Below are 17,196 nucleotides of genomic sequence, written 5' to 3' on the forward strand. Positions count from 1 at the left end.
AATATAATTACATAATTGTAATACCGAGTTTAATGCACAGAATCATACAATAATTTCAGAGTCATCGTCTATATCTAATCCTTCTAGGATTGAATCAATATCGGACGTAACCATCTGTTTCGACAATATAGACCCGGGAGTGGTGTCAGAATTATAATGCTCATTGAATGCAACCCCTGGTTTCTTTTTCATTAGAACGCTATCTTTTAAGTCTGACACACGAGGCGTGTTATATTGTCTATCTGACGTGTAAATCGACCCATTGGAAGTTTCATTTCCATTTGAGAATGCATTTTTCATATTAACATTTTGGCTTTGGTGAAATAATAACCCCGAATGAATCGATGAGATGTCATTTGCATTACCTAATCCTAAACCGAACCCATTCTGTCTTGCCGACGTATGATAACTCAGATTTTCAATAATTGAAGACTCATCTGACATGTCAGATAAAACATTTTGATTATTCTCTTTCTTTGGAATGTAATTGTTAACAATATCCAAAATTAAAGGTCTATGAGGATTGATCCAAGACAATGTAAACGCATTTCCGATTACAAAGTCTTCCAAGTTCTTTTTTGTAGGATTAAACCTCAAAGTGCCATTTTCATCTCTATGTCCAAGTGCATGATGATTATCTAAAACAGCATCTTCTTCTTTAGATTGAAGACCATTAACCCATAGTTTGTTTAATTTTCTGTAATTAATATCTCCCAATAAACTATTGAAAAACTCAGACTCTCTAACGTAGTTTAGTTCATATATTTTATCCATTTTTATAAGAGAATGGTATATGAGAGTATATCCCAATGTATCCTTTATTCTTGTATTATCGTCCACTAAATTCGGATTAAGTGGTAATTGCCAATAGAAGAAAAATGGAACGAAGTTATTGATAAAATTTATACCTAAAATTAATATCATGTTTTTTAGTACCTTCTGGAGGAGGCTTGCATTATCGATATTAATCAAAGATTGTCCAGAAAAGAATTTATCAACATAACCCAAGAAATGGGCAATAAAATTGCCTGGATCACTAATATAATTGTTATAATCAGGTTGTAAATGGTCCCCTCCCACATTAAAGCTCTCAATACTGTTAATTGCACCAGTTTCCATATTTTCATTCCTTGTAACTAATTCGTTGTTTAAAAAATACCCGAAAACTCGCAAATATTTGAACTGAATATCAGTAATTTGTTCATAGGAAAACAAAGGCTTTTGATCCTTGGTTGGATTGAGTCCAATCTCAGATGATAATAAGATTAAACTAAGGTCCCAGTCCTCCAAACTAACATGATTTCTACTAATATTGCTAGGTTTTGTTTGAAGTAAATCAAAAATAATGGAAATATCTTCAAGCAACGTAATAATGAACCTGTAAACACCAGAGCTATTTGCATTCCCCGAAATAACCGAATTTTCTAGAATAGATACGACCTTGATTAGAATTTCCCTGATAGAATCTGGCACTTGATCAAAGTAATATATATGTGTTGACAAATTGCAAATACAATTGGAATATATCATAGACAACTTTTTGACATCCTCTTCTTGGAAGTAATGAGATTGAGATAATAATAAGTTGGCTTGCAAGAATAAAATTTGTTGAATAACATCCGAGATTGATAACCCTATCATATTAACATCCGATGATACCAACCCCAAACAATAATTCGCATATAATAATTGTATGGGGTAATTAGAAGTCTTCTTTGTAGATTTATTTGATAATGAAGTTAGGCTCGACAAAACTGTCGACAATGTAATGAATCTTAACTGAACTGGGATCCAAGTCGTACACATTTCTAAAAATGTACATCCCCAAATAGGGTCTATTGTTGTTGCATAATTATTCTTGACAATAGCTCTTGTAGCTTCGGAGATCTGACTAGTCAATGACGTACTGAATAATGCCTTCAAGCCTCGCAATGCTTCTTCATTAAGATCACTGTCCTTTACTGCGTCATTGTCCAAATCTTGTTGGGCTTTTCTACTTGTTTGATTAGTCTTAGTCAGTGCAATCCTCCCTAGATGGTGATTCTCATCTTCAATGTTAACATTGCTTTTCAAAATAGTCAATAAGTTCGATTGCTTGTTATTTGCATGCACCGTCTCAGTTAATATAGGAATACAAATCTCAATGAACTTCTTACTAAATTTGCTATTGTATCCCAAGCAATTAGAAATATATCGGCATGTCATTAACGATATCATTTGCCATTCTAGATTGTTTGGACCTCGTTTCTTCAGGTTTTCGCTACCAATATTTATTAAGTTTTGTGACAAGCTACCGAACGAATCAACAAACACCTTATCCCCCGAAAATAAGCCACCATCTAGCTTGGAACATAAAACACCGTATGTCTGAATGGCATGTTTGCACAAAGATAAATCCTTACTTTGTAAAACGGACTTCAAAATGGAGCAAACAAATGAAGCAAATACATTCAAATTCTCCGAACATTCTTCGATCAATGATGAAATAATAGTCAATGTCACTTGAAGATTGCCTGCTCTATTATGCTTAGCATCTGATGTAGTTTTCCGATCTAAAAATGTAACTACTTTTTCTAACTTAACCCGACGAGTGGATGCATAATATAATAAATAGCTTAATTCTGATGGATTTGGTTTCTTATCAACACCTTTTCCCGGTGGATAGCATTGTAATATCAATTTCTGATGCTTAGGACGAAATATGGGCATCTTGATTGCAAATTACTCTGGTCTTGAAAATAATTGTAAATTTGTTATGTTAATATGATATTTTCATGTTCTTGCGATTACGTGGGGCCGCGAATTTTTCGGTAATGGTTATTAAGTCTTAAGAAGGGCATCATTATCTATTACTAAAAAGGGACGCTATATTACGATAAATAGGTACAAAAACTATGCCACCCATATACGTAAAAGGTGGTGTATGGACAAATGTTGAGGATGAAATTTTGAAAGCTGCTGTTTCAAAATATGGGTTAAATCAATGGTCGAGGGTTGCATCTTTACTTGCCAAAAAATCTGCCAAACAAGCAAAAGCTAGGTGGAATGAATGGCTTAATCCTAATATTGACAAGTCAGAATGGACACGAGAGGAAGATGAGAAATTATTGAGTTTAGCAAAGTTATTACCGAATCAATGGAGAAGCATCGCTCCTATTATAGGGCGCACGGCTACTCATTGCGTTGAAAGATATCAAAAGTTGTTAGAAGACACTAACGACGTAGGAATCGAAGGTGATGAAAATGATTTGAGATTATCAGGGCCAGGTATTGAATCGTTGCCTGCTACTGGTACGTCACATGTTGGTGATTTGAATATAAATCCAGAAAGTAAGCCAGCCAAACCTGACGAAGAAGATATGGATGACGAAGAAAAGGAAATGTTGAGTGAAGCGAGGGCCAGATTGGCAAATACACAAGGTAAAAAGGCTAAGAGAAAAGCGAGAGAAAGAATGTTGGAAGAGAGTAAGAGAATTTCATTGTTGCAAAAGAGAAGAGAATTGAAAGCTGCTGGTATGAAAGTGAGTTTAGAGTCAAAGAATAAGAAACGAAGACAAGAATTTGATTATAATGCTGACATACCCCATGAACATGAGCCCCAATCTGGTTTATATGATGTTGACGAAGAGAATGAAGCAAATCGCCTTGAAAGGATTAAATTTGAAAGAGGAGTTGCTAAAGAAGGCATACCGTTACAAGAAGTAGATGAAAAACATAAGAAGCAAAAACAGGAAGCCAAGAAATCTAAGGATGATGGTGCTAAACAAACCCAGATGAGTTTGGAGGCAGCAGCAGAGGTTTTTCACGAGCGTGAACAAGAGATTCTAAAAAGGCGAAAATTAGACCTACCAGCCCCAGAAATCTCCTTGGATACTCAACCTCCTATAGGGGAACTGGGATCAATCAATATTTCTGATATAACCACGAAAGATTCTAATCAAGAAGGTATAGATGATAGAATTTTGAAAGCAACAAGAGAATTAAAGAGAAATCAGGCCACAAAATCAAGTCTATTAGCAGAAGATACACCTGAAATAAAGAAAGAAACATTATCAAAAGAACCTACATCGTCTAAATTGAAGTCTCAGTGGAAGAAGTCTGTTTTAAATTTATTAAAAAGCTATTTTGCAAAGTTACCGAAACCGCATAATGATATTGGAATCATCCTACCGAGCTATGATCCCAATGAGGAACCAATAACGGCGTCTAACGAAAATGTCTACTGACAGTAGAGTCGATCAAGGTGAAAGACTAAGAAACTTGGAAATTTTACGTCAAGTAGATGAGGAAAAAGCAAAGCTAAGGCGATCGCAGGCTGTACAGCGAGAACTACCTATTCCTAAACCCTCCTCATTACAACAAATTGATACATCTAAGTGTTCCAAATTAGATTTATTAATATTTAATGAAATGAGAACCTTGCTAAATTCAGACTACGCTAAGTATGAGGATCCAACTTTCAAAACTAACTTAATTGATGATTTAGATGAAGAATCGTTTGGCATAGTTAATAATGAAATTTCAGGAGAGCTTATGAAAATGGAATCTGCCAAAGTCTCACCAAAATCGAGTCATCTCCCAAAAACATATGAAATGGCTGAGCAAATCATTTCTAAATTGCATGAATTGTCGTCGGAATCCTCGTCTATCGAGAATTCCATATCTGCTAACATAAACATTTCAGCATTCAACTACAGAGAAAATAATGCATTACAAAATATTGATAATCTCTATAACGAATTGAATCGAGCAGATATTGAATTGAAGGGATATACAAAAATGTTACAGAACGAAGAAATAAGCATAGAATCAAGGTCCAAATATTTGCATGAATTAGTAGATGATCTCGTTGATAACGAACACTTACTTGAAGAAAAAGTTAGAATGTTACGTAGGACTTAAATACGATATAGATTAATAATTTACACGACTATTAATGCATGCATTCGTCATATTTAGAGATTGATTTTATTGCTAAAATAAATGTTTTAATGTAGATATTTGACTAGATAAAAGAGATATGAATACAAATCTATTATATATTCCGTATCGTGAAACCGATATTATAGATTTAGGGAATGAATTGAGAAATATTATAAAGATGGAGTATTTTCAGCCATCATCAAATTTTGATAGAGACCTCCAGGCAGTAAGAAACTTACGAAATAATATAAGTAATTTGAAAAATGAACAAGTCAATAACAACGACGAAACGGTATGTGTTCAATACTACCATCAGCTCAGCAATGTGATCAAAAAATTTCCAGACGAATGCGTTGAGTTTTCATGGTATGGTACGTTAGGATATGGAAGAAGTGGCCCTACTAGATCAAGATCATTAAGAATCGAGCAATTGAATATTTTATATCAATTGGGATCTTATTTTTCACAGGCGGCGTTAATGGAATCAAGGTATAGCGATGAAGGTTTGAAAAAATCCTGTTCATATTTACAGGCTGCGGCTGGTTGTTTTAATAGCATGATTTTACAAATACAAAAAGAGAATGAAAAAGAGACAGGAATGATTCGTATTCCTAGAGACTTACAGCCTGAAACATTGCAATTTTTGAAAAGTTTAATGATAGCCCAAGCGCAGGAAACTATATGGCAAAAGTCACTTGCATCAGGAATGAAGGATTCGGTCATAGCTAGATTATCAATTCAAACCTCGGAATATTATTCTACTGCAGCCAAGTATGGCAACTCATCTGAATTCATCAAGTTAGAGTGGATAAATCATGTAACAGTCAAGCAATTTCACTTCAAAGCTGCTGCACATTATAGAGTATCTATTCTCAATCACGAAGGCTTTAAATACGGAGAGCAAGTTGCGAGCTTACAAGTAGCTCTTAGCAGCTGTGATTCTGCGTTTAGAAAAAAGAAGTATGTGAATGATTTTGTTATTGAAGATTTACAAGGTTTAACTGAAACTATTAAGAGCACCTTAAGGGTCGCCGAGAAAGACAATGATTTAGTCTATTTGAAACCTGTACCGAAAGAAAATGATTTAGCCCCGATTCCCGGGGCATCTCTAGTGAAACCCATTTTACCACCAGCAATAGAGTCATTCGACGACAGTAGTGTATTGTTTAAAGAGTTATTACCTTATCTAATCGTTCAGGTGGGTCAAGCATATCGTGAGAGACAGGACTCATTTATTAGGGATCTGTTTATCGACCCAATTCAATCGTTAAATAAAATTATGTACAAATTCATAACCGAACGGAATCTACCAGCGTCAATTGATACTATTCAAAAACCAGAAAATTTACCCGAATCTATTATACAACATTCGCAAGAAATAATATCTTATGGTGGGACAAAACTCATTGAAGATTCATTAAATGAAATTGCAAAATTGACATTGGAAAGTAGACATATTTTAGAAGGGTGTCAAGAAAGATTAAAAATTGAAGCCGATGAAGATGATATTATGAGAGAGAGACAAGGTTCTCAACGATGGGCAAGACCGAAATCGAGTGAAGCATCGTCCGAATTTATCAATAAAATAAACAAAATGGAACAATATTTAGATCAAGCTAAAGAGGGCGATCAGTTTATCATATCTCAGTATCATGAGATTGAACCATATTTGCAGTTGTATTGTGGTGGCTATAAGGAGTTAATACAATTCATTCCCAATTCAACTTACGTCAAGTTAGACACCAAAATCAATGAAATTATTATCAAACTAAGGGAGTTGATAAATGAAGTTAGTAGGATAGAGAATCAAAGAAAACAATTTTTGACAAGGATAGAAATAAAGGCCAGAAATAATAATATTCTCCCAAGTATAATTGATAGCTTTAAAAAGAAGCAACGCAAACTTTACGAGGAAAATGCAGCAATAGATGAAAGATCATTCGAGGATGTCTATGCAAAGCATATCACAATGTTCAACAGTGACCTTAGATTTTTGGAAGATCTGAAACATGCACAAATTGCATTGGAAGGGAATATTGACGACTTGAATCAGGAATTTGAATCTGAATATCAACACACGAATAATGAATCACAATATAAGAGACAAGAAGTACTACAGACTTTAGAAAATGTCTATACTAAATATTTGGAATTGATATCGAATCTAAATGAGGGGTCAAAATTCTACAGTGATTTCATTATCAAAAGTAATAGTGTGCTAAAGGAATGTGATGAATATGTATATCACCGCAGAGTAGAGGGAAGAGAACTTGAAATGTTCTTGAATAATCAAGCAGTGCCAGTAGAATCAGTAGGCTCTCAGCAACTGGCCCCTGATTTTCCTCCCCAGCCTATGGGTGGTACATGGAACCCAAATAACGGTATAAAGTTTGGATAGTATATATACAATTTTGAAGTAGTTAAATACGCACTCATTATTTTTTTTTTTTTTTTTCATAATCTGGAACCATCAGGAAATACAACAGATGATTCTAATATAGATGATAATACGATATCTTAGGTACTTTAAAAATCTAATGATGACAACACCCAAGAAAAATATAGTTACGATAGTCGGAACTACCGGAGTTGGTAAATCACAAGTAAGTATAACAACTTAATTGAGAAAATGACATTTGGAAATACTAACTATCATACAGTTTAGTATTGAACTTGCCAAGGCAATTAATGGTGAAATAATAAATGCAGATTCGATGCAAGTATATAAAAGGCTTGACATAATAACGAATAAACACCCAGTTGAAGAAAGAGAAGGTATAACTCATCATGTTATGGACCATGTTAATTGGAACGAAGAATACTTTATTCATCGATTTTCGAAAGAGGCCAATAATGCTATTGAAGATATACATAATAGAGGTAAAATACCAATAATTATTGGTGGAACACATTATTACTTACAGAACTTGTTATTTAAGAATAAGACCGTGGGTGAAAGCTCTAGTAGTTCAAAGTTAACAAAAGAATTGACTAACGAAGACATTGAACTTCTTGATGGTCCTGTGAATGAAATATTCAATAAACTACAGCAAATTGACCCCATAATAGCTGAAAAGTTTCATCCTGAAGATAAGAGAAAATTGAGAAGAGCTCTAGAAATATATATAACAACAGGACAGAAGCCATCTGAAATTTACCATGAACAGAAATTGGACGAATTAGAAGACACTTCGTTGAAATATAACACTCTACTTTTCTGGGTATATTCTGATCCGGATATTCTAAAAGATAGATTGGATAAACGAGTTGACAGGATGATGGAAATTGGAGCACTAAATGAAATAAACGAATTATATGGCGTTTATAAGTCTCAAGTACAAGTACCCGATTGCACTACTGGAATATGGCAAGTTATAGGTTTTAAGGAGTTTTTGCCCTGGTTGGAATTCGCCGGGAGTCTGAATAAACAGGAAGCCTCTCGATTGTTCAATGAGGGAATTGACAGAATGAAAATCAGAACAAGACAATATGCGAAATATCAAGTTAAATGGATAAAGAAACTATTGGCGGTTGAGCTTAACAAGGAAACTAGATTTAATTTTAAATATGGAGGAAAGTTGTATTTATTAGACGCAACGGACTTAGGGTCCTGGGATGAGAAAGTTCGAGAAGTCGGTTTAAATATTGCAAGTCAATTCTTAACTACTGGACCTACTTCTGTCACGCATCCAGAAGCTCCGGCACATTTACAAGATATATTCCCTAGTAATAGCTTTCTTGACAACTTCAATAGCAATAAAAAGTTGGGTTCAGAAAAGAATTGGAAACATTACGAATGCTCAGTGTGCAAAGATAAGCAAGGAAAGAACTTAATAGCTGTCGGAGAAGAAAGTTGGCAAATCCATTTGAAAAGTAGAAGGCATAAACGACAATTAGGATCTGGAGAAAGGAAAAGAAAGCATGAACAAATGATTAATCAATACAAACAGAAAACGCCAACTGAAGAAGATAACCTGAGTATTTAATTTACATAGAATGCATGAAATTTTCAATTTAACTACAATCAATTCAATTCTAGGAAGCGTGTAAACTATGACCAGTATTACTATGTTCTGATATTTTGACAGCCAAAAATATGTTGTAGTGCTTCAACCATTGATAAAAGTTATTTGATACTTGCACGACTCTGTTGATGAGGTTCAAAAAAATTGTTAGCAAAATTCTTTTAATATGTTTTGTAAGTTTTTCTTTGATACGAAAGCTTCCTATTCACTGCACCATTCTTTAATCAATGAGTGACTGGAGGGGAAAAGGAAAGCGAGAAAGAAACATCGAATAACGTCCTCATACTAAGTTTGCTTGTATTTTGTAGCATATTTGGATTCTGCGTTTTCGAAACATGCTTCACTGTTTTCAGAATAGTTTAACTGCCCAAAATCTTCTTTGTATTGCTGACCAATTGGGAAGACAGAAGTCTGTAGTTTATGAAATAGTTGTAGCTTGAAACTAGCCAATTGATTTAAATTGTTTAATTACAATGCTCAAGTTTTTGTATCCGGAACTAAGGTCACTTGAACAACCTCTGGCCAGCGGAATAATACCCGAATTGATAACACAAGAAAAACCTCGGAACTTCGTACTTAACAATTGCATGGCCAAAAAAATCTGCAGATGCTCATCTCGATGTTTACGCCTTCAATTCACTTACTCTTTATAGCTCGCAAATATCATATGCAATCGCTGCCACTAATTCTAGTCTCGCAAAGAATGAAACAAAAATCTTGAAGTCTACTGATCTTACGAATGGATTTTCCTGTAATCTAAATTATTATTCTAAATCTAATCTTATCTAATTTATGCAATGTAAAAAATGCTCTATAATATGCTAAAAGATACCCATTTTGAATTGGACGTACTTATCTAAAAGTACACCAAATAACCTGAAATAAACCCACCGTAAAGACATAAGCTTCATAAAAGTAGCAAATAGTAAAGTATGCACCAAAAAGTAAAAAAACTCAAAAATCGGGATACGAAAAACATCTACTCTCTAAGTTTTTTAAACTGATAGAGGATGCTTTCGAGTTCTCGCTGGCGTAATTCAAGTTGTCAATCGAGCTGATACTTGAACTAATTGAGTTCGTTTTTTTCTGGACCTTGTTGTTCGAACATAACAATATTGATGTGTTGTACTGTTTGTTCAATTTTTTCTCGAGCTGTAATATTCTAGTGTCGATCTGCAGCAATGAAGAATCTTTCTGGAATTGCAAGTTATTCAAATCGTCATCTGAACACCAACCAAATTTAATCAATCTTTCTTTAGTCAACTCAAAAGCATCGATAACCTGTACCTTCAGATGGTTTAGGAAGTTCAGGTAGTTGATTAAATCTTCGAGCTTCGTTAAGTCTGCCATCGAGGAGACTTCTGTAGTAGAATCATTGCTATTTAAGTTACGGAAGAAATTGCGCTCGAAGTCGTCAATATTCTTGGACGAACCCGACAAGTTTTCCGATAACGTTATGATAGGAGATCCCACAGGCGAACCGATCGGCGTCGTCATGGGAGTGATCAAGCTTGATTTCCTCACCTTGGCGGCCGAATGCAATGAATCGATCGTCGAAGCCGACAGAAACGAGTCGATAGTGTCTTCGGTGGTGGTTAGGGGACTCACTCCCGGTCTGACACTCAGCGAAGTATTCGACACCAGAACATTCAACGAAGGAGCGTTCATCTTAGAGAGTGAAAGCTTCCGGATGCCTTTCTTCAAGTTTTTCAACCGCTTCAAAGGCGAAGTGTTGTTCGACTGTGTGGTTGTCTGATCGGCCATCTGGGGTGCTTCATTCAACGCCAAGTTGGCAAACAACGGATCTATATTCAAACTAGGCGAGTTCAACTCGTACTTTGGATTCTGTACAAATTCGTTGAACAGCGACTCCTTCCCCGTTGTATCCAACTCTAGCGATACACAGCTTTCGTTTGACATCGATGTAGCCACCGACGCCTTATGGTCGCTCATTATGCTACTAGGAACCGTCCCTGTTTCGTCGTTGGGCAACGGCGGCAACAATATTTCACTTTCACTCTCTGGCGTCACCATTGGCATAGGCGCCATCTCCAGGTAACTATTCTTCTTGGTCTCTACGTTTGCCATTCGAACTCCGTCGATGTCGGTTTCTTTCTCTTCAATAACTATTCCTAGACCATTCATCACTTTATGTGTCACTTATATAATGTAGGAATGTAATATGGATGTATAAATATACCGTTTTTAAATTTTGCGATTGAAATTGTAATATTTAAAGTCTCATAAAATAGATCAATACAACACTCACTTATATTACTAGAATAACAATATAAATTCGTCTGTGAATTGAATATATTATACCAATGATTTATTGAATAAAATGGCCTTCTTTATTAATATATCAATTCTCTCGTCCTGACGACTCCTTTTAAATTTTTTTTGTATGTCATGAATATTACCCTTTTACTGGATACATATGATATCTAAAGTACGAACAAATAATTTTTCGCCTCAAATTTTTTTTTGAATTTTGCCGACCATATACAGGCGCAGGACGTCCAACAAAAAACACGACGAGAAAGCGAAAATGCCTATTCTATCCTTACATGTAGCGTCGGACGTAACAAGCAAATATGTAGACAGCTCGCCTGGTTACAATCGTATAAAGGTGCAAACTACAGATCTAGGTCAGATTTGTCGCGGCTAATTTGATCCTATTGTGGAAACGGATAATTGATATTGTGGGATAAATATAGATGTACTGTCTCGCGGGATTCACAGAAGACCCAATAAGACGAAGCACAGGCAGAGGGACGCAGAAATATAATTCTGATGAAAGAGCCACTGGATGGCAAGTCGAACGACGTAGCCCTAGTGTAGTAGAGCCAGGCTCACCCCAGATAGTGTCTGCAACCGTAGATGAGATAGATCTGGTGGGGGATTATAGGTGTTTGGGCCACTATAGGTGGTATTCTAGAAGACTGCAGTACGTCGCCATGTTAACATTGATTAAATTTAAAATGGTGAGCGCTGACAGAGAAACGGCCGCCAGTTTAGAGTATAGGCTCGAAGCTTAAAGTCTAATCACACTAGTGTCTAGCGTCCGTCGGAAGTATATGCCATGCAGGACCACCGCCATTATGCCTGATTGCGGTGGTGGCGAAAAGGACATATACTGTATATAGTCTTGAAAGCCACTATTTCCCAGTTCTAGACCATGTCGCTCGTAGTCTAGACTGTATTCTGCCGTTGACTAGGTGGCAACCGATTGGCAGGTACGCTACATATGGGATGAGCGACACTATTTAGACGCAGATCACTCCCGGATAGGAAGTCATTCATTCAGATGTTTTGCAACCAACGACCAAGGGCAAAATAGTCAATGAGCAATTTGTATATGTTGATTGTTTCAGTTGATGCAATCTTACAAGTAGTTTACTATGTAGCCTTTGAACGTTTGTGATAAGTTGTAATCTGATTTACACTGGTGCGAACGTGTGAATAGGGGCTCAATAGTGTTATTTATGGAAGACACCGCCCGCTGTGACGCGGTGAATGTTGCCAGCGTGTAGTAGACCGCTAGGAGGGTTCAGGGGGCTCTCGTGTGGATAGTGCAAGATAATGCTAGTTGCCGACTCGATGTGGGCAAATACGCTGTTGCCCAATAGGCTTTAGTGGATGCCTACCACATAAGGTTTGCGTTTGCGTCTCAGTGCGTTGGGTGATGTGAGTGTGGGTTATTGCGAGGACGAAGCTGTTGCAGAGCGCCCCATTAGACGGAAATGTGGTAGTTTCGGAATGCTTGAATCGACATTTCGATGAATTGGGACTCGTGTAACAGCTGTGGGGCCTTAAAGGGGCACCGGCCAAATAATCCATAAATGCCGATGTTACATTGTGGGATCTGGTACCTATTAGAGTTTAACTGATCGTATGTGGTTTTGTTATCTTACGCTAATCTAGTGGCTCTTGTTTGTGGATGAGTACAGTATACGCCTTGAAATGTGTGAGTTGTATCACATATCATCATATTCACAAAATGAACCATTTTTCGCAACTTTATGCGATGTGACATCAAATGGAAGCGCACATGCCTTAGTTTTAAAACAATCATACGATAGTTATTGAAAGCATACGCTGATGTGTTATATCCTTAAGTTAATTATCTGCTACATACGATATTACTAGTACATAAATACGATTACTGGTGCATTAGAGTGTGTTCTAGTTTTATACGGCTATCCTTCCTTTTTCGTAGTTCCAGTAGTTGGCTCTTATTGGGTCGTAAGTGGTAGAAAGGAGATCATACACCTTTGCAGCCAACACAGGCTCCTTACGGCGCTGGTATATGGTTGCTAACATCTCTAAGGCGTACGTACTGGTAATAACCATCTCCACGTCTTGTGATTCTTGTACGTTGGCAAACGTCAAGCAAAATTCATATAATTCATTGACATCTTTGTCAAGTCTCCTGTAAATGCCAAACAAGTAGTTCCATGTGGATGGGTTCTGGGGACATTGGCAGATTTTCCTTTTGGTGAATTCGATTTCCTTGTCGACCATTGCCCGGTAGGCGATGTCATTATTGCTGCCACTCTCGGGGCTGAATTTGAGAAAAAACCTATGCGTCCACGCCGAGTTGTTTCTCAAGTCATTCTCTATACTCTGGTCATCAAATTGCAATTCTTTTTCGTCGTGGTATAATTCGAACCGTTCAACCAACCACTTCCGATATGACCATACATGGTGATTCTTAGTATCTTCTTGGAGCATAGCATTCATTATGGGAAACTCGCGATGGGGATTAAATTTCTTATCGCCCCCATCACTTATGATCTTCTCGATTATCAATTGTCTGTAATTCCATATCTGGTAGTTCTTTTCGTTTTCGAGGGCTATTTGTTCACACCAGTCTAATTCTTCGTAAAAGTCCTTATTTAGCCTTGTCAAAATAGTATACCTATAATTCCAAATGGTGTAATGCGATGCCAATAACTCGATCCCTTTTTCCGTAACCCACAACGCCCTTTCTGAATGTTCGTCTTTCTGCATTAATGCTAGCATCAACCCCATTGTCTCTTTGTACTCATCATCGTACAATATCTGACACAACTGAGGTTCTTCCTCGTTAAGTTTAACAGGAGTTATATCGTCGAAGTCAAACTCTACCATTATTCTTCTGTGTATTGAAATATATTAATGTTAACATTGGAATACGTCTGCTCTTCAACTATTTTATGAGTCTGTAAGCGTTCTTCGCAATCAATTTTGTGTCGTTTACCAATCTCATCAATATCAGTGTCAACGTAATTACTATGATCGTACTACCATTTTTCAAAACATAATCTGATTCATGGCGACGCCTAGGATCAATTCTGCTTCTAGAACGCCATCAAATAGTGTATTAATACTTTCTACAGCATTTACCTGTGCGTTGGTTTACATAACGCTATCGATCGTTCTCGGCAGCTCTCAAATCCCTATTTTGGTAGTTGTGTTCATTTGCACTAATATGTTATCACGTACTGGGGTCTTTAAGAATTTCATATCAAAACTAGACGTGTCCAAGGCTATCGGTCATCACTCTATTCCAAGAATTCCTAGTGTAGAGAACCCAATTGGCCATGATCTTTTCCAGTCTATAAGTGAGCATTCAAGAATTGAAATATTGTCGGCTATAAAATCGTTACAAGCGTATTCTGACAACACAAAGAATGTAAATGACCGAAGAAGGAGGTTATTCAAGATGATGACGTGGAGACAACAGAAGCTATGTGAAGACGTTGGTTATTTGAAGAAATTGACAAAAATCGATCAGTCGATAGCTTATAATCAGAAAATATTATCAGCCATTGCGGATGGAGCTGTTAAGTCATTTGGTATATCGTACAAGGATTTTAATTTATTGAGAGGATCCAACAATAGCAATACTTCATCCACCAATTACCGAGTGATTGAAGCATTGGGACATTACATACGAGATTGGAGTCCTGATGGAGATGCGGAGTTGAAGCCGATGATGGATTATATTACTGAGCAATTGAATCGTGTAATCCCGGTACAGGAAAGACTGAAGACTTGTGTCATTATACCTGGTCTGGGGCTCGGGAGAATTGCACATGAAATTGCAAGTATTGGCACTGATATTGGGTCCAGCTTTGGTGCGGTTCACGCGATAGAATATAGCGGATTGATGCATTTATGCAATCAATTTATTTATTCCTCTGAAAATGAAGTAAAGAATTATGATATATTTCCGTATGTCCATTCTTGTTCGAACTTCATTGACAGTTCATCTCAATTTAGATCGTCTGTTGTACATAGTGGCCAATCTAAGCCCGAAAATTTAGAATTAAACCATGAAGACTTCCGTTATTTTGAGATTCCTAATAAATCGCAGTATGAAAATTTTGTGGTTGTTTCAGCTTTTTTCATTGACACCGCTGAAAACTTAGTTAGTTATTTGGATACGATTCAAGAATTAACTACACCAAATAGAAGAAATGGCATCAAGAAGGGCTATTGGATAAATATAGGTCCTTTAAAATATGGCACAGCTGCTCAAGTTGAGTTAAATTCTGACGAATTAAAGGAGATTCGTAAAGCAATGGGTTGGAAAGATCTAAGTTCTCTTAATAGTCTTAATAGTTCTGATAATCAGCTAGTTGGATATATGACCGATAAGCAGAGTATGTGGCAAGGATATTATGGTTTAACCATGTGGAATACGGAGAGGAAGGAAAATTCCAGAAAGTAATTCTATAATACTATTTATTATCAGGGATTATATTTTATATATTGTACATAGTTTTATTTGGTAATATCAGATCCTTTATTAATTTGAATCTTTTTGTCTTGACCACCGCTAATAATGCCGATATCATTATCCCAAATGACAGAGAATACTTTATCTTGACCTTTGGCTGCATTGTTTTGTTCTCTGGTTATAGTATATAATGATTTTTCACTTCTAACATCCCAAACCTTGACAGTACCATCGTGAGAACAAGAGGCAAACATATTATCATTAGTTGGACATTTGGATAATCCAACAACGAAATTAGTGTGACCTATTAATTTCTGATTGTTAGTTTGCTCAGTAGTTGTTGAACTAACTCTTGGGTCAAACAAATTGATATGACGAGCTGATGAACCACAAACTAATAAGTTCAAGGATGGCAACTGTAATAAAGATAATAATGAATATCCGGTAGTTCTTGTGTCCACGCAACGAGAGGTTACTAAATCCCATGTTTTAATAGTATGATCTTGGGATACGGAATAACCTACAGTTGCATCATTGAAATCGAATATAACATCTTCAACTGGTTGAGAATGACCTTCTAAGAACGAAAGAGGTGAACGACGTCTTATGGTTGAATCTTGTAATGCCATCTTTCTTCTCTTTTTCGAGGATGTTGATATAACATTCGAATCGTACTCTAAAGGTTGGATGGTAGTCATCTCCCTATAATTAGTGGACCAAAATCCAATGGCTTTATCATAACCCGCTGATAAAATACGATTGTTTTGGTATTCGACTGCTAAAGAAACAACAGGTGCTTTATGTCCCTCTAATATGGCTAATGTTCTACCATCTTCAATTTCTTCATCATCCTCTATATTGCTATCAATCGAAGTTTTCCATAATCTCACTTGTCTATCGTTACCCGATGAAACAATTCTCGTTGGGGAAATCCATTTAACAGAACGGATTGGACCTGAATGACCCACGTACTGCTTTTCAACTTTGCCCGACATGTTGTAAGTTCTGACAATACCATCGTATGAACCAGATAAAATCTTTGGTTGTGAAATACTCATGTTTGACGCTTTCACCAGTGCTGACAACGGATTTATGGTATCTAAAGACGAAATCCAATCATCGTTGTTGAAAGATGCTAAAAATGACGGTGGTAATACGGCTCTGGTATATTCCAAATTCAAGGATGCTTCGCTCGATAACCCATTTTTTACCAAGTAGTCTTCTAAAGATGTTCTCAACAAAACACCGTCAATGAGGAAATCAAATGGTACGGGCTTGGTTTCGTCAGTTTCTCCATCTTTCTTCAATAAATGGTTGACGATCTCCGATAACCCATATCTTTTCAATGACACTGGCACGTACAATGGAGCGTCTGATGTGTGTAAAGATTCATCTTCTTCATTAGTGAAGAAGTTAATCTTGATTTGTGACTTGTCATCCGCCATATTTGCTTTAGTATTGAGTCTAGGTTTCCTTTATTATCAATATAGCATCTCTTTATAAAAAATTTATCTCATCTCT

The 17,196-nt window shown here is 36.4% G+C and overlaps 9 protein-coding genes across 9 annotated transcripts; 5 read left to right on the forward strand and 4 right to left on the reverse strand. All coding sequences in view use genetic code 12, as the record gives it.

Moving 5' to 3' along the window:
* Window positions 1–42: 42 nt before the first annotated feature.
* Window positions 43–2,709, reverse strand: DEHA2F10890g (DEHA2F10890p; the record flags this gene model as incomplete). Its single annotated transcript, XM_002770749.1, has 1 exon — window positions 43–2,709. One exon carries the CDS (start codon window positions 2,707–2,709, stop codon window positions 43–45), a length of 2,667 nt encoding a protein of 888 aa, XP_002770795.1.
* A 2,311-nt stretch (window positions 2,710–5,020) lies between these two features.
* Window positions 5,021–7,321, forward strand: DEHA2F10912g (DEHA2F10912p; the record flags this gene model as incomplete). Its single annotated transcript, XM_460839.1, has 1 exon — window positions 5,021–7,321. The coding sequence occupies one exon, from the start codon at window positions 5,021–5,023 to the stop codon at window positions 7,319–7,321; it is 2,301 nt and encodes a 766-aa protein (XP_460839.2).
* Window positions 7,322–7,424: 103 nt separating this feature from the next.
* On the forward strand, window positions 7,425–8,909 carry DEHA2F10934g (DEHA2F10934p; the record flags this gene model as incomplete). The annotated part of the gene is made up of 2 exons (XM_460840.1): window positions 7,425–7,526; window positions 7,584–8,909. 2 exons carry the CDS (start codon window positions 7,425–7,427, stop codon window positions 8,907–8,909), a joined length of 1,428 nt encoding a protein of 475 aa, XP_460840.2.
* Window positions 8,910–9,421: 512 nt separating this feature from the next.
* Window positions 9,422–9,601, forward strand: DEHA2F10956g (DEHA2F10956p; the record flags this gene model as incomplete). The annotated part of the gene is made up of 1 exon (XM_460841.1): window positions 9,422–9,601. One exon carries the CDS (start codon window positions 9,422–9,424, stop codon window positions 9,599–9,601), a length of 180 nt encoding a protein of 59 aa, XP_460841.2.
* A 301-nt stretch (window positions 9,602–9,902) lies between these two features.
* Window positions 9,903–11,036, reverse strand: DEHA2F10978g (DEHA2F10978p; the record flags this gene model as incomplete). The annotated part of the gene is made up of 1 exon (XM_460842.1): window positions 9,903–11,036. The coding sequence occupies one exon, from the start codon at window positions 11,034–11,036 to the stop codon at window positions 9,903–9,905; it is 1,134 nt and encodes a 377-aa protein (XP_460842.2).
* Window positions 11,037–11,665: 629 nt separating this feature from the next.
* Window positions 11,666–11,986, forward strand: DEHA2F11000g (DEHA2F11000p; the record flags this gene model as incomplete). Its single annotated transcript, XM_460843.1, has 1 exon — window positions 11,666–11,986. One exon carries the CDS (start codon window positions 11,666–11,668, stop codon window positions 11,984–11,986), a length of 321 nt encoding a protein of 106 aa, XP_460843.2.
* Window positions 11,987–13,139: 1,153 nt separating this feature from the next.
* DEHA2F11022g (DEHA2F11022p) lies at window positions 13,140–14,081 on the reverse strand (the record flags this gene model as incomplete). The annotated part of the gene is made up of 1 exon (XM_460844.1): window positions 13,140–14,081. The coding sequence occupies one exon, from the start codon at window positions 14,079–14,081 to the stop codon at window positions 13,140–13,142; it is 942 nt and encodes a 313-aa protein (XP_460844.1).
* Window positions 14,082–14,262: 181 nt separating this feature from the next.
* DEHA2F11044g (DEHA2F11044p) lies at window positions 14,263–15,666 on the forward strand (the record flags this gene model as incomplete). The annotated part of the gene is made up of 1 exon (XM_460845.2): window positions 14,263–15,666. The coding sequence occupies one exon, from the start codon at window positions 14,263–14,265 to the stop codon at window positions 15,664–15,666; it is 1,404 nt and encodes a 467-aa protein (XP_460845.2).
* A 53-nt stretch (window positions 15,667–15,719) lies between these two features.
* DEHA2F11066g (DEHA2F11066p) lies at window positions 15,720–17,120 on the reverse strand (the record flags this gene model as incomplete). Its single annotated transcript, XM_460846.1, has 1 exon — window positions 15,720–17,120. One exon carries the CDS (start codon window positions 17,118–17,120, stop codon window positions 15,720–15,722), a length of 1,401 nt encoding a protein of 466 aa, XP_460846.2.
* Window positions 17,121–17,196: the final 76 nt, after the last annotated feature.

The sequence above is a fragment of the Debaryomyces hansenii genome, assembly GCF_000006445.2.
Source record: "Debaryomyces hansenii CBS767 chromosome F complete sequence".
NCBI classification, from domain to species: domain Eukaryota; kingdom Fungi; phylum Ascomycota; class Pichiomycetes; order Serinales; family Debaryomycetaceae; genus Debaryomyces; species Debaryomyces hansenii.